Below are 24,230 nucleotides of genomic sequence, written 5' to 3' on the forward strand. Positions count from 1 at the left end.
TGGCTCTAAAAATATCATATTCTACTGTACTCACCGCTCCTTCTGGTGATGATGTGAGAAGATAAAATGCCTACCTGATGATAGAAGAGAGGCAAATGGCATAGGCACTGTGCTACATACACTGTGTGTAGCATTAGACTACTATTGACCTTCAGACATCAGAAGGAGGATCATCTGTTTCCAGACCACAGTTGAGTGCAGGTAATTGAAACCACGGAAAATGAAACTATGTATATGGGTAGACTGTTGTACTTAAACTGTACATTTAAATCTAAGAAATACTGAAAGAAGGGAAGGAAAAATTTCCAGCTGTTTTCAATCCCTCCCGCCATTTTGAACCTTATCCTGCTTATTCCTGTCAGTTCCTAATAAAAATACTCAAGAGATTTCTTACGATCCCAGTGAGTAATGTACACACAACACTTAGGACAAATTTATTTAGAAATTTATTTTAAAAATTGTTTAGAAAGATTCTGAACAGTACTGTGACAATTTAAAATACAGGTATCCCTTACTTTTATGTTATGCATTAATTAAGCTACCTCAGTTTTATGAAAGACCTATATTAGTACCCATTTTCCTTAACTAATAAGAAACAGGAAGATAATTTTTGCTTCTATAAAAAAATGTTGTAAAGCAAAAATAGCATGCAGCACTTGTTTTGCAGTGAGCAGTTCTAGAGGCCACCCACACCTGAAGAAGTAAGAGTGGCTGGGTCAATCTCCTTCCCAGGGAACTATACTCAGCATCAAGCTGCCATAGCTTTGAACTGTGTCTCTAAGCATCTGTGCTTTTTTCTGATTTATTTTCCTCACCCATTAGCAAGATGAGTTGTAAAGGATCAGAAAAATCTATGAGAGATTTTTTTGGGGGGTCTGGGAATGCTCAAAACTTTTCCATATAAATTAATGGTAATTGCTTCTTCACTTTACACCATTTTGACTTATGAAAGATTTCATAAGAAGGCTCTACTTTCAGAAAACAGGGGAATCCTGTAACACAGAATTACAGGTTTCTGAAATTATAGGTTTCTGAAAGATCTGACTTTTTTTGTAAAAGTGAAAATTTCCTTCAGTTGGTGAAAATAGGTACTAATGTTGGTCTTTCATAATGCATAAAAGCAAAGCATAATGTAAGCTTTTGAAGAGCAGGGATACTTGTACCGCATGCTCTTCAAATTGCCAAAACAAACAGATCAAACATATTAGACAGATGTATTAACTGTTGAATACACACATTCTGACAAATTCTATTCATTTCCATTTCAGTGATGTCTTTTTCAGTAACATAGCTCCTTAGGTTATGTGGTTTTCAAAGGTAAATATAGACCTAAGTGACAACTAATGTGATATATTTTTATGACAACAAGTATTTATCTAAGCACAACTTTAGCAAATGGAAGTTGTCAAAAAGTGCAAATTAAATCTTTGTTCTTTTTTCTCTCACTTCTCTTATACTCATTAGCTTAGATGCTACCGGTGAATGTCACATTATTGTATTTGAGATTACTTGCTTTCAACACTAGCAATAAAGAAAAGCCATCTCAGCTGACTTTAATTTTAATACAAACTAACAAATATGGAAAGCAAGCAAAAGTAAATATGCATATTTACCTTTCATTAAAGAAATGCTTCATATAATCATTATACGATTATATTTTCAGATGCAATCATAATATAACATGGTTGTGGACAACTGATTAAAACAAAAGAATTGAATACAAACTTATGTTATTTTGAAGGGCTGGAGGCAAGTTGTTTCATGCTTCTGACTCCCCAGAAAGCAATGCAGATGGAAAAAAATATCTGAAGAAATAAGATACAAAGAGGAAAAACAATTACAATTGAATAGATAGTTTTGTTCAACTGAGTTAAAAATATCTTTGTAGGGGAAATGAACATAAACATTTTAGACAGTTAAATTAATCAAATTGAATTTAGCAGTTGTTCACTGATAGAATTTAGCCAACACAACTTAAAACTCATTACGTTGCAGACAGGAGTGGGAGTAAAAAGTTTTGGTTTTGTGGCTTTTATTTTTAAACTCTCCAACCTGGATCATTTCTAGGTTTGGGACTATGAACGTTAGATACTGAATGAGACAGAACTTTCTTCTGGCATCTGGGCATACTGTATGCAGAATGTACTGTATGAAATGATCTCATTGTTTATATAGTTTAAGAAGCATTTGGAAAAGGAGGAATAAAAACATTATAAAGAATCATTCCTCTCTGGGGCAATGTGATCTAACATGTTATGAACTTTACCTAACATGAATGAAAGGTTAAACACCACTGCTGATTTTCCTTCTCAGTCTGTTGATCTCATCAGGTGTATATTAAAAAAAGTACTACAAATTTCTCTTTAAAATTGATAACATAGCTAAGCCATAAGAAGCATCAGAGTTCATTGAGTTCTTTGGTTCTTTTTTTTTTGCTTTCAAGTAATATCACACATTCCCAATAAATCACCCAAAATTAGCCAAATAAAACTCTTGATTTCTGATGATCCTAGCAAGAAGGATTATACATTCATTCTCAGAAGAACTCATGGTTGCAGAATTTTTTATTATGCATAATCTAAATGCCATAATGCCATAAAACATGTATCTTCTCTTGAGGTAAAATCCAAGCACTAGTCATGATCTTTATACCATTAGATGCCTCCTAAGCCAACCCTTTCCTTTGCTATTACCTGTGTACTAAAATTAAACTGTAAGATTGCTTTTATGATCTCCATTTGAGGTGTTACTGGTATGATGATAGAAAAGAGTAATGCCCAAACAAATGGAGTTATTGGGATAGCTGTATCCATATATTTTTTTATTGTGCAAACCGCCTATCCCAACTACCAAAATATGACCAAGTCTTCTCCCCAGGAAGAAGATCACTATCCCTGAAAGATCCACAAAAATATACAAAGGAGAACATTTAAGTAATAAGATGGAGGTATGAGGGACATTTTGGGGTGATGGACTGTGGAGAAGCCAAAGGCATGAACTGAGACCAGCCATCAATTAAGAGAAAACAGCTTTAACTGTGGTTATTTTGCTATGAAAGCCTGAATATAAAAACAAAAACAACAATACGACTTTCCTAAACACTGATATTTAGACTTCACAGGTAGGTTGTTCAATTTCATATGAACCTTATGGTTCTTCCTAGAGAACTATTATCCTTCACATTAGCCAGTCTGCAGTTTTCTTCAAATACATGCATTCCTTTCAGCCTATAATATGCACAATATAAAAATACATATGAATAACAAACTCTACAGTTATATTGAAGCAGAAGTCAAGAATAATATTAGCATTATGGAGTTGCCTCAGAAATCAAATACAATATATTTAAAGGCTGGTTTTGATTTTGTTTCTTTTGACTGTAATTCAAGAAAAATGACCTCATGGGATTTCTCATGATGGTGCCAAGCAAAATAATACTAAGGTGGGAGTATTTATGAAAGCCCTTTGACTGTGCAATGAATTGCATTAGTCTGTGAAGATGGGTAATGTTGACAGAGTACTAGCTGCAAAAACAACTTTCAAATGGGAGAGAGATGATAAATGCATAATAATAGTAGAAATAGTTCCATTCCAATTCATAATATTCCAATATCCAATTCAAGCAACTAATAGATACCTTGTGTTGTGTAAGGTAGTGGAACCTGAAATATATTGGCAGTTTAAATTTTTACTGGTTTTGAGTTTAGTGTTTAGGGTCATAAGGATTCCATGGGTGAAGGCTAGGGAGAATGAAATAGCTAAAATGTATGTAAAAGTTTGCTAGTATGTCATGATTCTCCTCTTCCCTACTCCCCACACACTAGACTATCCATACTTTCATCTGGAATCCCAGAAAGAGTAAGAACTTCCAACCTAACAAAAGAATGAAAAAAAATTACAATTCACTTCACTCCTTTGTTGTTTATCTGCAACTTCACAACTAAATCTTTGTGTTTTGAAACTATAATTCAAGTCCTATTTCCTTAAGGATCCATTCCTAACTAAACACAATTGTCTTTTCCAGTGATTTAAAATGTTTTTAGCTTATCAAAAAATGCAATATTGGACAGTTTGCAGTTTTATTTTGTTTCTCTGGGATTTTTCATCCGTATATATTATCTCTTCAAAAGGATGGGGTGAAAACTTGATGAAGCATAGGAATCCAATTCAGGTTCAATGTTAATGTGCAGTGAGATCCTTGCCTAAACCAGCCATTGTTTTAGGTGCTTTATTAGATTATAATGTTTAATTCTCATTACAAATCTTGGTAGATTGGTACCCAATTTGCTCATTAGGCGATGGGAACTTAGAATTTACAGAGAAATCACAAAGCTACTAACTATCAGAGCTGGGACATGGTAGTTTTTTTGTTTACATAGCATCTCCCAGAAAATCTAACTGCATATCCAGTGAAGTCAGTTCAGTGAATATGTGCATCAGTAGTGAATCATTGCCTCTTATTTTGTAGTCACTCATCCTTGCCTAATGATTTTTGAGTCAGTAACTGCTAGGTTTCTGACATTTTTCACCGTCAGCATTTTAAGTATAAATTGGAGTTTTTGTATATAATCCAGAATGGCACAGAAACATAAAAATTAATGCAATGAATATGCCCCTCTCAAAATATGCATGACTCTGAAATAGTCACTCAGTTTCATTAGAAAATAGTTAAGTAGGAAAAATAGATTTGCTCTTATATTTTCAAGTATGTATGTGTTGTGCAATACATACATTAGACCTAAATGTGTATTTCACATATCATTTTAAGCTGGAAAATTATTTAATGTGGACTCAATAAAACCAGTTGATTATTGATTGCAGTCATTCCATTTTTAAAATTTTCTCTTGTTTTAACTCTCTCTTGATTTTTGTATGAAGTTGTTCATTTGGTTCTCCGTAGTTGATTAGATTAAATGTATCATTGAAATAATTGTTCATTAACATATTTCCCAACTAAGTATTTGTTCAAGGAAGATAAGAAAACTACTAGTGAGGCTAGTATAAGAATAAAAGACAATTAAAGTGAGCATTTTTTTGCAATATTCTCTAATCATAGATAGAATGTTTCTGAATATATACAAATTCAATGAACACTTATTTTATCATAGGCCTGGGCAAGTCTCAAGATTTTAACAGCTGGATTTAAAATATGAAACAGAGGAAGTTCACTCTTGGTGTCAAGCCCTCCTTGAGCTAACACATCATTAGTGGCCCTTGTCTTCAGGCTATTTCCTTGACTTCCCATGGCCCTAGACTCTGATTCCTGAACTTTGGCCTGTACAGATGCTCTCCCTGTTTCCTCCACCTCTTTCCAAAAAAGTGCATCAATTGACAGGTGGCTAACCTGAGCCTGTAATCCATACTAAAACACCAGAGGGAACTGATATTTTATTCTGCTGCTCCTCCCTGTTAATGTCTGTGTTTTAAGAGGACTTACTAAACACGGCTCTACTTATGAGCAAATCAGACATCTAATCTAAAAGGAGACAGAATAGTACCAAAAGAGGTATTTATGTGCATGTGACTTCTCCTCATACTGCTATCTCTCAAATTACAAAGCTAGTGGATTGTTCTTACACCTATGTACATATCTGTCTCTGTCAGTTTGAATATACCTACTATATATATATTAATATTAATATTAATTAATATATATATTAATAAATGACCTGAGGTGCAAATAACATATCCTCTTAGGTAGTGGATAATTTCTATTAGAACTAGAACTCCACATATCTCAAATCATTTAACTTTCAAATAAACTTGCAAATAAAATGAAACTTTTGAAGTACTTGAAACATTACCCACAGGAGAAACTAAATCTCTGAAATAGCTGAAATTTAGTTTGATTCTCAAGCATGGATTTATTGTTGCAAATACTGAAATAGAATACATTGCCTGAGAGATAATATCTCATTTAATTTTATGCGTCTTCACAGTGGTGATATAATTATGTATACTAAATCACTAAAAAGTTGAACGAGTAAGTTAGAAAAGATAAGTCATTTTGTAAATGGTGGGTAAAGTTGCTTGATAAATTCTGCCTTGACAAGGAACATGAAATACTTTAACTATAAATAACATTTTTTTGGTGAAGATCTGAGACTTAATCACTTTCAAATAATTTAAAAAATATTACTGCTTATTTCACTGCATATATTTTCAGCCAAATTTAGACATTTGTCTGGATTTCCTAAAATTCTCCTGGAATGGATATACTTTTTTTTTTTATGCCTAACAAATCATATCCTGCCTATAAATGGAAGAGCATACTTTTACCTAAAAATTTTTTCTTTGACATTGATGAGGTTCATAAAATAACAATTAACTAGCCAATTATCACAACCATAACAACGACAACAGCAACAATTTGTTTTAAGAGCAACATATTAAACAAGCAGAAGTTTTTACTAAATTATTTGGAGAAAAATGTACCAATTCTTTGTTAAATATACTTTTTAACATAATATTTCAATTTTTTAAAAGATTACCATCATCTGCTGTACAGAGAAGCAGATAAGAACTTAGAGTACACACCTGAATTGCAATAAAATATCTCTATTTTCTATTAATGCAAGAGACAAACACAAACAGTACTAGACTAGAAATTGGAGCCAAATGGACTGAAAGTCCTTCTGAAGTGAAAACATCAGAAAGATATTAGGTAATTATACTTTTTTTCTTAGAATTTTTCAAAGATAAAATATGACAAATGCTAACTCAAAAGCAATTGGGAATTGCTGATTTTACTTCCAGTATATTCTATATATGACTTAAATACTGAGTCATCTGCAGACAAATAAACAAAAGGCTTAAAACAAATAATTTCCAGGCATTGCAACTATTACGTGTGTTTTATCTTTATTTCTGTATCCTATCCAAAGCAGATACAATCACCACTATACTTAATGCATAGTCTTATCATATTTAATACTGTCAAGATTTAAATCAAGTATCATTGTTTTACACTTGTTTTTAAATATATATTGAAATTCTTAACAGAGGGAAAACAATATAAGAAGAAAGTTTATGTGAATGTCCATAATAACAATGCCTTATTTAAAAAGAATATATATTTTTCTCAATCATTACATATACCCTGATAGTCATTTTCAAACAAGATAAAATATTAAACATACTATGATCATGTTTTTTAAAAGAAAATAAACACAAAATAAACATCGGAACAAAAGTTTTAAATAATTCAACTGAACTCTGAAACCTGAAAAACTAGATATTTCACTATTTTACTACTCAGTGTGGGCAAAGGACTCTAATAATTTTAGTGACAAAAAAGTACTAAGTTAATTTTAGATAACAAATACAGAATCTTCATTGTAACCATTTCTTCAGCTCCCTGGAAATGATTATCTCCTATGATGTACAATAATTTACTCACTTCTAAATGTCTAAACAGCTCAAGAAATTGTATATACTTTACAATAATGCCCCTACAGAACATTCTATTGTTCATCTATATCACACTTGAGTTATCATGATAACATTTTAAAACCATAAATATTAGTAAGAGCATTAGAGATCACTTATAGGTCTTCAAGAACTACCTACCATTCAGAGAATATACTTGAAGACAGTTGTCATGAATTAGCTACTGTGCATGCAAACCCATCTGGTCAAAATTGTATAAACTGTAATTAGCATAAAGTGAAAATAGATGCTACATTTCTCAAAAACATCTGTGAATTTTTCATCTTTGAATTCAAAATTATGAATAAAGTGTGTTTATAGATATAGGACTTCAAAATTATCCAATATTACCAACCCTTATTCTGAGGGTATGACCATCCAGTAGTGTGGATTTTAAAATTGTCTTTAATTACTTACTACATTCTTGCTTTTCCTTATACACAGTGATACAGCTCAATTTATGTTGATTTCCTAGAAAATTTCTAAATATTTTAATATACATACTCTAGATATTCGGGCTTTCTTCTCAGTTTTTTCCAGTTATTTTTTTCATCCCCAGCTTGAAGTTTCCAAAAGGATAGGTACAAGGAAAGGCTAAACTTACCACAATTAAAACGGAGGAAAAATTAAAGAGACAACCAAAGTTGATTAGACATGATTTGTATCCATAGAATGGTCAGAATATGTGCCTTATCAAAGCTGGAGCCTGACTTTATATTTTTCTAATTAAAATTCTTAATGTAGAAGGGTAAGACTTTTTTTTTAGAACTCTATTTTGAACTGTAGGATAAAAAACAATATGGAGATATGGAGAGAAAGTTATGATAAGGTCAGATTAAAAGACCAAATATCACTAGTGAGAATGAATGTGAGGTTAAAGGTTGACCGTTCTGTTGGAAAAATACCTTAGGAAAAGTGTACATTATGAAAAGCATCTGTTTATACTCATAATCTTCCTCTAGTACTTACCATGGAGCCCCATGTTCTTTACTTTTTATGGATTTAGGAATGAAAAAGATATCAGAGCAGTAAAAAATTTTAAGGCTAGTCTATTTTAGTTTTTATAAATTTGGGAATAAGTGTAGGAAAAATAAGGCACTTGACGAACATTACCTAATTTGTCCTGAGACATTTTTATATATTAAAATTAGTCAAGGGCAAGCATTGTAAACATTGTAAACATTTCCCTAAAAACTATTACCTTACTTAAATGGAAGGTAATATTTTTTTAAATGGAAGAGAGCTCAGTGAATTAAAAAATTCATTCGTTTTTTTTTTTACTTTCATATTTCTGCAAGTAAGTTCTAGCTACAACTAGAATAACATTTCATTTAATTTTCCTGAGTATGTCTAACATTGGCACAAAATTGTTTGCTTCATATCCAGTAGTATATTTTGAAACTGAATATTTTTGAATAAAATGTTGGTGGATTAATCATGGTCCTTAAGTGTCCTAACAGAACTCTCTGTAATAATGAAAAGTATGATCTTTAATCTAAAATTCAAAGTACAACACCTTTCTAATTCCCTTTTATTTCTGACTGCTGAAATTTAAAGCATTTGCATTCTAAAATCAGAACTCTGTTTTAACAAAAATTATCAAGAAAAACATTCAATCCTGCTCTACCAAAATGCCATTTTCATGGTAAACACATAGTGGTTCCTGATAATCTCATCACAGCAGTTTGATTTTCAGTGTATTGTACATAACAAAGGCCAGCTCCTAGCATCTCTCTGACATCACAGTTGAGAGCTTACGTCGTAAAAAAAATTCCTAAATCTTTTCACGTGCATAAAAAATTTCAATACTTGGTGTACAAAAATTTATATCTGAAAGACCATGTGTTTACAAATGCAGAACGCCATTCAACACTGCTAGTCCAGGACGTCCAGTGGGCTGTTAAAAAAATTCTTTGTACTTGCCTACTATTTAGGAAACAAAGGAAGCCTCGTAAAAAAATTTTTTTTCATGAAAAAAATTGCCATGTTTACAGAAATAATAGTGATGTCTGTTTTTTTTTAAAAGAACGACAGTATATCTTGGAAGGATATGTTTTGAAAAGATCTCTTTGTATTGTTTTTGCTTGTGTCAAAGGGATGATTAGAGTCCCAGTAAATGGGAGCCTCCCAGAGTAGGCTAAATAGAAGGCCAACAGCCAACATATGGCTTGCAGCTTGGGGGATTTCTCTCAAAGTTCTGCCAAAGATGGGACTGCCCAAATGGTTTCTCGCGTAAGTCCTAAGTCATAAACTGCATCCTACTAAGCCAGCCATGCCAGAACTGGACCCAAGGGTATACGGAGTCTTGGCTGATGGGAAACAATGACTGCTTCCTAAGGAAGCCACAGCTGCTTTCCTGAGAGACACCCCAGATGCCTGAATTTTCCCTTACTTTCCATTTTTGACTACCTGTTCTGGCAACAGTTCCAACAAAGGGGGAGGCAGGCAGCAGGCACCCAGCTGTTTTCAATAAGCCTTGGCAATGTAGGTACTGATTACATAAACACTGCAAACATTCAAAGAGCATATTTTCTAGCTTTTAAGCTATAAAAAAGTGTGAGCCTGTACCCTATATCTCTTCTGTTCCAAATAATGATAATACTGATCATAATGATGACTACCATGATGATGACGATGACAACAATAATGATAATTAAGGCTCTAATTATGAAAGCAAAGATTATTAAAGGAAACATGATATCATGAACTGCTGGGAAAGAGCTCGAATTATGCAGAGAATTGGAAAGATGAGAAATTTCCACATTTCAGGGACAAGAATATGTATTTTTTCCTTTAGGAAACAATGAGGTAAAAATGTGCAATTAAATCACTTGATGTCTTATAATTCCCACAATCCATGGAAGAAAACAATTAGCTGTTGCATCATCCATTTGCAATATAGCACATTTTCCTTTTCATTTGCATGTATTCAAAAATATTATTCTAACTTCTTAATATACACAATGAACTTTGAACAACACAAGTTTGAATTGCACACAGCCACTTAAGTGCTGTTGTTTTTCCATAAACACAATACAGCACTGCAAATGATTTTTTTATCTTCCTTATGATTTGCTTAATAACATTTTCTTTTCCTTAGCTTCCTTTATTAAAAAATGTACTATATAATACATGTTACATGCAAAATATGTGTTAATCAACTATTTATGTTATCAGTAAGGCCTCTGGTCAACTTAGGTTATTAGTAGTTAAGTTTATGAAGAATCAAAAGTTATATGTGGATTTTCAATTGCATGGGGGGTTGGTGTTTCTAACCTCCATGCTGTTCAATGGTCAATTATATCTAAAATATCCAAGAAAGAATACTCATAAAATATTGCAGAAGGTCTTCTGATTATATCAAAATCAGGTTCAGAAACCTAGTCAAACTAGAACTCTGGAAAAGGAATAAGAGAATTAGGTTGTCCCAATTCAACACAAATTATTTTGCCTCAGCAGGTTACTCAGAATTTCAGTTTCTGCCTCTATAAAATAAAGATAAAAGCTTCGAGGTCTCACAAGATTATGGTAAATATTGACTCAATTAAAAAATCATAAAGTTCTATGAAAATATAAGATATTAAACTGTGCTATATTTCTTGCTAAAAAGATTCAATAAACTAAAAGTGACAACAACAAAAAAAAATAAAAAATAAAAGTGACAACAGAGTGACAGATAATGAGATATAGATTATAAGTAGAATTTGGAACATAAGAGTTTTCAACATGTCAGTTCTTTCTCATTCATGGTCACAAATTAAAATGATCCTTTCAATATTGTAGGTACATAATTATTGCTGGGAAAATATAACTATCTTACAAACTAGAGTAATCTATAATTGTACTTAGTGGGTAAGTACAATTTTTTTTTTTTAATTTTTATTTATTTATGATAGTCACACAGAGAGAGAGAGAGAGAGAGAGGCAGAGACACAGGCAGAGGGAGAAGCAGGCTCCATGCACCGGGAGCCCGACGTGGGATTCGATCCCGGGTCTCCAGGATCGCGCCCTGGGCCAAAGGCAGGCGCTAAACCGCTGCGCCACCCAGGGATCCCAGTGGGTAAGTACAATTAGGTTGATCATCATTTGAAGTATTTCCGTTATGTACCTCATCCTGTAAAGACATAGAATTTGATGATCTTGATGAGTTTTAGTGTCATAAAATATTTTAAATTTTAAATCCTTTTTATGACACAAAAATATAGACTAAATAATAGTTTCAATTTTTAAAAAAGATTTTATTTATTTGTTCACCAGGGACACACAGAGAGAGGCAGAGACAGGCAGAGGGAGATGTAGGCTCCTCGTAGGGAGCCCAATGTGGGACTTGATCTGGGACTCCAGGACCATGCCCTGAGCCAAAGGCAGATACTCAACCACTGAGCCACCTATGTGTCCCTAAATAATAGTTACTAATGATCCTCCAGCCCACTTCTATTACCAAACCATGGTTTTGATCTTTCATGTTACATTAAATTTCCAATCATATCTAAAATTATGTTAAAATATTTTTTTTACAATTATTACAGATATTTTTCCTCAGGGATGCTAACCAATATAATGGAAATGGTCTTCCATGAAAATTATATAAAAATAGAGATAATTTTTTAGTAGTAGTATTTTTGAAATATTCTTTGACAAATGAAAAAATATATATATTGAGCAAAGCTGAGTCAAAAAAATTCTAACTGGAACTAAGCTGATAGCACGACATGTTTTTTGACTAGGATAGACAATATAACATAAAGGAAGGGGCCAAATTTAATGGACATAATGGAGGAAGAATAGTAAGAAAATGCCAGCAAAAAATTATTGTTCTATACCTTTGTGTTATAGACAAAACACTTGAAAAGTCATCAAAAATTTTAGTAGAGACTCAATGTAAGAAAATCTAATATTGCAAAGTCACAACTGCTAAAATAATAAACTTTAAAAATAAACACCCATATCCTTCTAATTACTTATTATTTATTTAGTGCTAGGTATGACATGCATAAGAAAAAATATCATGGTACTTACCTCAAAGGCAAATATATGCACAAAAAATTGCAATGAACCATCCCCCATTAGTTTGTATTTATTATGCAAATATATATCTAATTCTTGTTTTATGCCAGGCAATTCACTCTAATGGAATTCACTTGTGAGCCACATAGGCCCTGAATTCAGAGAAGTAGGTCTACATAGTTTTCTACGAAGTATCTATTAAGGGCTGGTATTTGTATATATATCGTATTTCTAAATCTTCAGGTTAAAACTATCTTCACAATGTGGCTCAATGTAAAAACATGTTTTACTGAAAAGAGGCCAATCACAGAGATATGTTATATTTTTCACTGACTTAGCTTATTTGTAAGATGAATATTTGCCACAGCTACCTTATAGGATTCTTATATGAATAAGGGATGAATCATTTTCATTCAGCAGATAGAGTGTTTTCTAAAGTACCTATATATTACTGTTTTGAACTTATATGTGATTATAAAGGTGGCTTTGAATCATAATTCTATCCTGAGGAAGTTATTTAATGCTGATATATCTCACTATCTTCACCTGAAACACATGGATAATTTTACAAGGTAGTTGGCATAATTAAGTGAAAGAGTGAGCATAAACACTTGGGATTTGATGTATGCATGTGCTCAGCAAATGTTAGTAGTTTCCACTGATGCTATTTTTTTTTTTGCTATTTTGTTATTATAGTTACTACTGATATTAGATCAGCTTTTACAGCAAAGTTTTCTAAACTTTATTTTTTTAAAAATTAAAAAAAAAGATTTATTTAATTGAGAGAGAGAGAGAGAGAGAGCAGGAGGAAGGGTAGAGGGAGACAATCCCAAGCAGACTCTGCACTGAGCACAGAGCCCAATGTGGGGCTCAATCTCATGACCCTGAGAGCATGACCTGGGCTGGCACGAAGAGTTGGACACTTAGCCAAAGGAGTCATCTGGGCACCCCTAAATTTAATTTTGAAAATATATCATAGCAGTTCTTCTCTTCCATTGCATTTAGCCTTTAAATATTTCAATTATTTTTTTGTGTATTATAAGCCACAAAAAAAATTATTTTAAAAGGATGGGTTAAAACAACTAGAAACAAAAATTCTAATATTTACTTTTTTTCATCTCAATGTATCCTCATCCACCACTTTTTAAAATCACAACCACAAGCTTAAAGGAATATTCAAAAATCTAAACCAGTGCCCTGGGAAAAAAACAGGTTGAGAGCCTTGAAACTTGGATTCTTGTCCTTTCGGTCATGAAATAGTCAAATCATTTATGTTCTCTGGATGTCATTTTCTTTTCTGCCCAATGAGATAGAAATAGGAAATCTCTAATATCTATTCTATTCCATTATCTGAAAAAAAAATAACAGAATTGGCCAATACAATATTATAATGTTAGAGAGTTCTAAGGATAGCTCCCATAAATAATTAAAATTTTAATAAAAAGAGTATACCAGAAATACTTCTTCATCTTGCCCTAGTTACTAGCACAATAAGGTAACTGAAATAATGGAGGAAAAGACAAGGGAGGAGTCTTAAAGAAAATCAGCTTTCCAGAGAACAAACTGATGGTTGCCAGAAGGAAGGGACAAAGTAGGTAAAGGGGAGTAGAAGAAAGAGACTCCCAGGTATGGAATGAAGTCACAAGGATAAAAGGCACAACAGCATAGAGAATATAGTGAATGATATTGTAATAGTGTTGTATGGTGACAACGGGTAGCTACACTTGGGGTGAACATGGCATACGTGTTGAATTACTATGTCATATACTGACACTACTGTAACATTGTTTGTTGACTATATTCAAATAAAAAAATAAATAAAATAAAATAGCCAATCCTAAAAAAAATTATTTTCCATACATGTGGAATATGTTTACAGACTGGCAGAGGATGGCAGAGATGGATTCCCCAAACATCCATTTCTAGAAATCAAAATCCCTAATCTTCACCTTGGACATAAGCTGGTCCACTGTGGCCTAAAATTTAAAAAGTTAAGACACATTAGGTTCACTTTTGAAAAATAACTTGGTGAACATCAACAAAGAAAAGGTAGAGTAGCACTAGTGATTCTTATAAAACTTTGCAGAGGTATATACTAAAATAAAACAAGTCATGGACAGTTTTGGTAGATATTGGTAAATAATGATGGGTTTTAAAAACAAAAGAAATTCCAGAGGTAAAATACTTTGCCTGTTTTTAGTTATAGTTCAGGAAATACAGCCATAGCTCAATAAGGTTGGAGTTGGGGGAAGAATACAGTTTAGTCATTAATATATCATCTAGGTCAAGTTATAACACAAAACCTTCAGAACTGCTAGTTTTTATATAGTCCATAATTCATTGTTGATTATTTCTCTCTTCTTTGAGAGAGAAAAAAGACAGAGGGAAGATCCTTAAAAACAATTACTATATGATAAAAATTCTAGGAGAAACTTATAAATAACCAATGCCAAATATTGAATAAAGAATCAATGACGCATGGTGTGGTATGAGTCTTTAGACAATATCTTTGTATCTGCAAATGTGTTTATAATTATGTCAAAAGATAAATTTTATGGATTCTGGGTAAATGTGTTAATAATTCTCATAACTAAGTAAGGGCCAATGGAACCTTCCTGGTTAGCTTCTGAAATTAGCACATGCAACAAAAGTTGTCCCAAGCTAAAATTACCCTAGGATATCCCTTAAATAACGCCTTTAGTGTACTACACATGGTTTTGTGTATGCAAACCCTTTATGGTAATTCTTTTACATATTCATGTTGGAGAACTATTGTGCAAGACTGAAGAAATTAACAAAGGGACGTCTCTAGGTAGTTGTCTGATAATTTAAACCAATCTTGCCTTTTGATTAAATGGCAAAACTTAGTGGGAAAAGAAAGAGAAAAAAGGGGATGATGAGATCTAAATTGTTCCTGGTTATTTGTAAGGTTACTTCTTTTAATTTTTGATGTTGAGCTTCTATTACTCTAGTATTGGTTAAATAGATGTCTTTGCTTTTGATCAAACAAGACAGCAGAGTGTATCTGAGAGCTCCAAATTCCAAAAGCAGCTTAAATGTACATATGACGTCACCCCCCACTTTACATTAACATATAGGAGAATATTTGGTTTGTTTTTTTTGGCACACAAATTTTGCTTTAAAATATGTTTTAACTGCCCTAAGTAGTTAAACCTCAGTAAACCTCTGCATACACTGCTATTTCTAACTCTGTCTTTGACAGCAATGATCCTATCACAGCTGCACAGACCATGCTTTTACTTCAAACTTTCAAGTGAATAAACGTAATATAAATGCTGTCACAACAAATGCAGTGTACTGAGACTTTCTGTTATGTCAACTATATTTAGATTTCAATACTAGCATTTTTCTTGACCTAATTATGACTCCCTGTAATAACCTGGTTTACCACAGAGCATTTAGTACAGGGATTCCCCTTGTTGTGAAGCAGAAGTTACACAGAGAAAGTTTACAAAATCTTGGGATGTGATGACTGTGGTGACCTTGAAAATTTCGCTGAGATGAATACTGGCTAAACTGCATTGTAATTGGCTGAGTTTTTCTATGCTCTTATCAGAAGAAAGTACACATGCCTAGAAATGTTGTTTTCCTTTCTTTTGCTTTTTTTCTTTTCCCCTCTCTCTCTCTCTCTTTTATTTTTTACTTTTTTCCTTTGTCGTGGTGAAGTGAGTTACAAGCTCCCATAAGACCTGAAGACTCAACACAGCTTGGGTTGAGGACTGGATTTCTCCCACATGAGTTTGGTGGCCGGGTCAGTCAGAATGATATTAGTATATTTAATTTTCAAAACACACACAGTGGAACAGATGTGTATTATAGGAACTGAAAAATGAAGTTCAGAAGTGAGGGGGTCTGGGTAATGTTCTGGTACAATATGGCTAGAGATCACTGTATGAAACTAATTCCTGCTGATAATTATAAGTTGTCTCTGTGAAAACTAGTTTATAGTATTTGTGTATAGCACTATGGAGAGTATCAAAGCTACCGAGATTTGAAACAGTGCAGCAGGAGCTCCAGAACTTTATGTAAATTAACCCCATAGCATGGAACACATTAACTTGAGGGTTTCAGGAATTTGGACCTCAGAATGCATAGGATGTGGGTTTAATTGAAATGCGGTATTATGACAATCAGTTTTTCTCTGGAGACAGAATTTTTTAAGGTGCATGCAAATGCATAATTGAGCATTGACATATTACATCATAGTGATACGTTTTAAACAACCCATATCTGCTTCATAGTATTTATTTCACTGAAATACCACTGGATATTTAAAGATTTCTCCTTTAGAGTTCAGCCATCTGAATAAATGAACAGTATACTGAGGTGAGCCAGTCAACTCTCAGATGGGGCCAGGCCTCAAATGCTCACACATACACAAAGCACTTCTTCTGGAAAAAATGTTTCTGGGTTTTCAACATAAATCAGGGTCAACACATAATACAATCATACTCTAGTACATTTAAAAGCTGGAAAACAGTCTAACTAGGACGGTGATGCTTCCAGCAAACCCTCAGGCCAAATAGCAATCAGAAAGAGAATTTATGGCTTTGTGATCAAACCTCATCTCTGTTCAATTCCATGAAGGGATTGCCTGCTCTCCTGAGGAAATTTTAAATGGGGGTTAGAAAACTATACTTTCTCGATGATGACTTACAGGATTTCTTTTTTCTTTTTCTTTCTTCTTTTCCTTTTCTTTTCAACTGTAGCCACAAATGGATATGCTTGTGAGTAATACTAAATTCCAGAAGTCTTGATATTCACAGCATAACAATTAAATTATACATTTATGATAAAATAATAAGCCAATTCTTTTGGGTGAAATTCTATATATATCACTTATAAACAGTAGCAATAATAATATTAAACAATAATAATAAATTTTCTTAATGGTAAAAAATGTCTATTACAGTTTAAAAAAAGTTTGTCAAATTTCATACTGAATTCAGAATATGCCACACAAAATCAAATATATTATTGTTTAGATCATTTTTATATAAAATATAAAGTATAAAACTAAGAATTGCTTATTGTGCAGCAGATTTGGAAATGCCAGGATCAAGAGATCAATACATATCCACAGGGCATACACTATATTCCTAGATATGTACTAGAACAAAAAGTGATAAAAATAATATAAAATAATAATTTATATAGAAGAGAGAATATATTCTGTAAACGGTTGGGGCTTTCTGCAAAATGACATATTACATACAGAACACTCTTCAAGAAATAAATGAAGGGGGCACTTGACGGGATGAGCACTGGGTGTTATTCCGTAAGTTGGCAAATTGAACACCAATAAAAAATAAATTTATTATAAAATAAATAAATAAATAATTTTTAAGAGAAAAATAAATAAAATTGCTTTTTGTGTGACAAAAAAAAAGAGAAATAAATGGAATGCTGGATAAATACATCCTTTAGAAATCTAAGATGTAGCTTATTTCAAAAGAAAGAAAGGGAATACTAGAAACTAGGAGAAAAGAATAGAAGAAGGAGGAGGTTCAATGCTTCAATTGAGCCATGAATAATGGCCTTGACTCTATGAGAGCTGTGTGACCTGGAAAAAGATGATTTTCTCTCAATCCATGAAAAGGTACTAGAAAAATAAACAGTGGCCCAGAGAAGTGGCAAGGAAGCTTTTAATCATCCTCTGCTAGAGATAGGAGAAAAAAGAAAGTGCTCTGTGAGAACCTGAAAAGCTAAAACTGTTCTACAAGTGAGTGTGGTTCAGACACCCAAAGCAGAAAAATTAACATAACTGAGTAACATGAAATTGCTGGGGCCCACAAATAAAGACACGCTGAATACCATAGAGATGCTTTCCTAAGCCAAAGTATCTGAGAAGCCCAGGGATATAACAATCCCTACTGAGAAAGAGCTCATGATAAAAGTTTAAATGTACACACATACACACATACATTTTTTAAAAATCCTGGGGGAGATTTTAACAAACTCAGCAAATGGATAATCTATACCAAAAATATAAGAAGTAATGGAGGAATTGAAAAGATAGTGTAAAGTAAGAATTTTTTAAAAAGATTTTATTTATTTATTCATGAGAGACACAGAGAGGGAGGCAGAAACATTGATGCAAAACTTGATTCCAGGACCCTGGGATCACGACCTGAGCCAAAGGCAGATGCTCAACCACTGAGCCACCCAGGTTACCTGTAAAGTAAGAATTAAAAAAAAAATTAAAATTAAATAAAAAAAATAATAATAATAGAAATAATGAGGGACAGGGACAGCAAAGGACTGGAAAAAAAACATCAGAAAATCCAAAATAATAATTAACAATAATAATTGTTGAAATTAAAAAAAATCTGGTGAACTGGTTAAAAAATGATTATGTAGAGAAGAAGATATAATTAGGAAGCTAGAAGATGAAAATGGCATAGAGGGAGTTATGGAAACAAAATATGAAAAAGAGTTGGTGACATGAAAATCTAATATATCTGATTGGAGTTAAGAAAGAGGGAATAAAAGGAATGGTTGAGAGGTGACACTAGAAGCTATAATGGATGTTAATATTGCAGAAGTGAAGGGAAAAGAAGACATGTATCCCTCAATTGAAAAACCACGATGAAGCCCAAGAAAGGTAAAAAGAAACAAAGAAATAAACTGCATGTATTTTAGTGAAACTATAAAAGACTAGGGACAAAGACATAAATCTTAATGGAAACCAGAAACAAAAGATATATTAGGTTAAGAGGAAAATATAAATATATCAGACTTTTGGCCAAACAGTAAAGAAATATCTTTAAATCTCAACAAATCTCTAAATATCCACTGTCAAATGATAGCCCTATGCCAGCTAACTTGTCACTTAAGATTGAAGGTGAAGTGAAATCATTTTCAGATAAAAATGTTTGGTAATCATAAACCACTGTGAAAAAAAAATCACAGAAAAATTTATACTTTATACTTCAGAAAAAATGAAATTAAAGCAAGAAGGAAACATGGGAGGTAGTTTTAAAAAGGGGAAAATGATGTCTGCACAAGAAGGGTGCAGGCTTTGGGAAAGTAAGTGACTATTGACTTATTTATAATAAATTGAATAATATTAATCAATCACAAACAAGAAATTAAAAACTAGTTAGAATTGAACACTAGGGAATAATAACCTTGGAAGTAGAAGTATAAGATTTAAAGCATTACTAAATCAACTAAGAACAGTATAACATAAGACTAAGGAATAAAAGAACTGAAATATATAATACCCAAAATAGTAAAACAAATGTTTGCAAAACACACACACACACACACACACACACACACACATCCATGCACACCATAGTCAATGTAGTATGCAGTATAGGGGAAGAAGAGACAATGAAAGTAAACACATGATAAGTTGAAACTGACAAACTGTTAAAAATGTCAGAAATCACTAAATATTTAAATGGATTTTACTTGGCAATAAAGGAGATTCTCATACTGGATTTAAAATTTTAATCCAGGGATGCCTGGGTGGCTCAGTGGTTGAGTGCCTCCCTTTGGCCCAGGGTGTGATCCTGGAATCCCGGGATCAAGTCCCACATTGGGCTCCCTGCATGGAGCCTGCTTCTCTCTCTGCCTGTCTTTGCCTCTCTCTCTGTGTGTTTCTCATGAATAAATAAATAAAATCTTAAAAAAATTAATCCAGGTGTGTGTGGGGGGCTCAGATGGATACGTGTATAACTCCTGGTTTCAGCTCAGGTCATGATTTCAGGGTCCTGAGATCCATCCCCATGTTGGGCTCTGGGCTCCGTGGAGAGTCTGCTTGAGATTCTCTCTTGCTCTCTGCCCCTTCCCCAACTTGCATTTTCTCTCTCTCTCTCAAATAAATAAGTCTTTACAATTTTAATCCAATCATATTATGTTTATAATGTGTACATATATATTCACACATATTGATATAGAAGGATTTAAAGAAAAAAAATAGCATGCTATATATTAAGTCAATTAAGTAGAATAACCAGTGATATTTGATATAGTAGACTTCAAGGTAAAATGTTTTAAAGATAGAGCATTATTACTTAATACTACAAAATGAACAATGTGCCATAAGCATGTAACAGTGCTGAATCTGGATGTGCCAAGCAATATAATCTTAAAACACAAAAAAAAACAAAATTACCAAAAACAAACTGAGAAATGAACAAATATAGCTGGAGACTTTAATCTCTCTTGGAAAAGTACACATTATCAAGTAAAATTTTAGTAAGAAGATAGAAGATGTAAACATGAAAATGACGTATATATATACATATATGATATCTCATTTTATATCAAATAAAAAGTAAATGATATACAGACCACAGTATCTGACCGAAAAGTAATTAAGATAGAATAAATCAATATACTAAAAATCAAATATTTGGGATCTAAATAACACACTGATAAATAATCTGTTAGTGGATATAATTTATAAGGGGGATTATTATATATAACTAAATGACAATAAAAATACTGTATGTCAGATTTGTGGGATGCATTTAAAATCATAAAAAGAAATTAATAGATAAATCAATAAGAAAAAAGGAAAAATATATAAATATTGATATAGTCAACCAATTAAAAACTATAAGGTAGATAAAAAGTGGATAAAAATTTAATTAAAAATGAATTAAAGGGATCCCTGGGTGGCGCAGCGGTTTGGCGCCTGCCTTTGACCCAGGGCGCGATCCTGGGGACCCGGGATCGAATCCTGCGTCGGGCTCCCGGTGCATGGAGCCTGCTTCTCCCTCTGCCTGTCTCTGCTTCTCTCTCTCTCTCTCTCTGTGACTATCATAAATAAATAAAAATTTAAAAAAAAGAAACCTTAAAAAATGAATTAAAATTTTATATTCCAATGTGGATAAATCTAAAAAACAAAATTGAGCAATATTATAATAGTATGGCATTATTTATGTATTATTTTTAAAAGTAGCAAAAACTGACATATATTGTTTGAAATTACAAGTAAATGGAAATATATTACATCATGCAGAAGAATGATAAACACTAATACTACATTGACTATTGTGTGTGTGTATCTTACAAATTTCTGTTTTACTATTTTGGAAGTTTCACATTTCAATTCTTTAAAAAAAGAAAAAAAAAACTTGGGTCACCTGTGTGGCTCAGTTGGTTAAGTGTCTTCTTTCGACTCAGGTCATGATCTCAGGGTCCTGGGATCAAGCACTGTATCTGGCTCTCTGCTCAGAGGAGAACGTGCTTCTGCTTCTCCCTCTCCCTCTGCCTGCCACACTGACTACTCTCTCTCTCTCTCTCTCTATCTCTCTCTCTCCTTCTCTCTGTCAAATAAATAAATATAATCTTAAAAAAAAAGAATTGTTAAAAAGCAAAACAAAACAAACAACCCTGAGATCATGACTTGAACCAAAATCAAGAGTCGGATGCTTACCTGACCGAGCCACCCAGGCACCTCTATTTTAGTTAGTAGTTAGTCTGTATAGCAATTAGACAGAAAGGGAGAAGAGATGAGGAGTGTGTTTTAAATGTTCAGATACAAATATATTTCTTTCAAAAACCTGAACAAAATATACTCAGTAGCCAAAGGAATCTTGAGAAGGAAGAACAAAGCTGGAGGCATCACACTTTCTGATTTTAAACTATTTACCAAGCTTTCTGATTTTAAATTATTTACCAAGCATCAAACCAGTATGGTATTAGCATAAAAACAGACACAAGAGATCAATAAAACAGAAAAGTCCATTAATGAATCCATGTCTACATTGTTAGTTAATTTATGACAAAGGAGCCAAGAATACATTTGGAGAAAGGATAGTCTCTTCAATAAATGATGCTGGGAAAACTAAGTGGTCATATGTAAAAGAATGAAACTCGATTTGTATCTTATACTATACACAAAAATCAACTCAAAATAGATTAAAGGCACAAACTTAAGAGCTAAATCCATAAAGTTCTGAAAAAATAGGAGGCAAGACCCCTGCCATTGGCCTTGGCAAGGGTTTTTTAATTAGACAACAAAAGCAAAAATAAATAATATCCATAATACAACTCATTTGACTCAGTAGCAAAACAAAAACAAAAACTAAAACAAAAAACCACAAAAACAAAAATGAAAATAAAGCCAATGAAAAATGGTCAGAGAATCTCAGTGGGCATTTTTCAAAGACAAAAATGCCTAACAGATACATGAAAAGGAAGTCAACATCACTAATCATCGGGAATGCAAATCAAAACCATAATGAGATATAACCTTACAACTGTTAGGTTGCCTATTATCAAAAAGACAAGATAAAAATAGAGCTACCTAATGACCCAGCAATTGCACTACTGGATATTTATCCAACATAGTGATTCAAAGGGGCACATACACCCAAATGTTTATAGCAGCAATATCCACTAATAGCCAAACTATGGAAAGAGCCCAGAGGTCCACTGACAGATAAATGGATAAAAAAGATGTGATATATATTCCATTTCTCTACTCCACCACCAAAAAGAATGAAATCTTGCCATTTGCAATGACATGGATGGAACTAGAGGGTATTATGCTAAGTGAAATAAGTCAGTCAGAGAAAGATAAATATCATATGATTTAACACATATGTGGAATTTTAAGAAACAAAACAGGTGAACATAGGGGAAGGGAAAATAAAATGAGATGAAAATTGAAAGGGAGACAAACCATAAGAGATGCTAAACTCTAGGAAACAAACTGAAGGTTGCTGGAGGGGAGGGGAATGGGGGGAAGGGATAATTGGGTGATAGGCATTAAGGAGGACACTTGATGTAATGAGCACTGGGTGTCATATGAAACTGATGTATCACTAAATTCTACCTCTGAAACTAATAAAAAACTAAGCAAAAGGCAAGAGATAACAAATGCTGACAAGGATATGTAGGAAAGGGAAACTTTGTGTACTGTTTGTGGGAATGTAAACTATGATAGCCACTACAGCAAAAGGCATGGAGGTTTCCCAAGAAATTAAAAATTAAAAGTGGATCATATGATCCAGCAATCCTATTTCTGGATGTATATCCAAATGAAATGAAATAATTATCTCTAAGAAATGTAAGTACTAAAAAAAAAAAAAAAAAAAAAGAAATGTAAGTACTCTTCTATTCATTGCAGCATTATTCATAATGGTCAAAGTATGAAAATAACCTATGTTTGATGACAGATGAATGAATAAAGAAAATGTGGTATATCTATACAGTGGAGTATTATTCAGCCTTAAAAAAGAAAAAAATCTTGTCATTTTAAAAAAACATGGACAAAGTTGGAAGGCATTATGATAAGTGAAATCAGCCAGACAGAGAAAGACAAATATTGCACGGTTCCACTTACAGTCAGGATCTTAAAAAACAAAAGTCAAATGTATAGAAAGAGAGAGTAGAAAAAGTCAATGACTGAAGGCTGAAGGCCTGGGAAAATCAGGAGAGGTTGTTAAAAGGGTACAAACAAACAGTTATAAAATGAAAAGTTCTGAGGATCTAATGTATAACATAGCGACTATAGTTGATAACTATAGTTATAGACTATATAGCATTGTATTATATAATTGAAATATAGCTGATAACACTGTACTATATATAATTGAAGTTTGCTGACAGTAGAACTTAAATGTTCTAACAAAATAAGAAAAAGTGATGGACGTGTTAACTAACTCAATGGGGAAATCCTTTCAGGATGTACATCAAATCATCAGGTGTATACTTTATCTGGCACTTTTTGTCAATCATATCTCGATAAAGCTGAAAAGATGGATTTAAGAAACAGAAACTCTGAATAAATTTGGTTAATGTTAATTCAT

The 24,230-nt window shown here is 32.8% G+C and overlaps 1 protein-coding gene across 2 annotated transcripts in view; it reads right to left on the reverse strand.

Moving 5' to 3' along the window:
* Positions 1–428: 428 nt before the first annotated feature.
* Positions 429–24,230, reverse strand: part of AGMO (alkylglycerol monooxygenase) — a 344,484-nt gene continuing 320,682 nt past the window's right edge. Inside the window, exon 13 of one of the 2 annotated variants that reach the window (XM_025464250.3) lies at positions 429–1,805. In XM_025464250.3, coding sequence (XP_025320035.1) covers positions 1,731–1,805 — 75 coding nt within the window. In that variant the 3' untranslated portion in view covers positions 429–1,730. Of the gene's footprint in view, positions 1,806–18,486; positions 18,631–24,230 lie in introns of those variants that run through there. The other variant, XM_049093642.1, reaches the window with a different exon arrangement.

This window comes from Canis lupus, chromosome 14 (genome assembly GCF_003254725.2).
Source record: "Canis lupus dingo isolate Sandy chromosome 14, ASM325472v2, whole genome shotgun sequence".
Classification (NCBI taxonomy): Eukaryota; Metazoa; Chordata; class Mammalia; order Carnivora; family Canidae; genus Canis; species Canis lupus.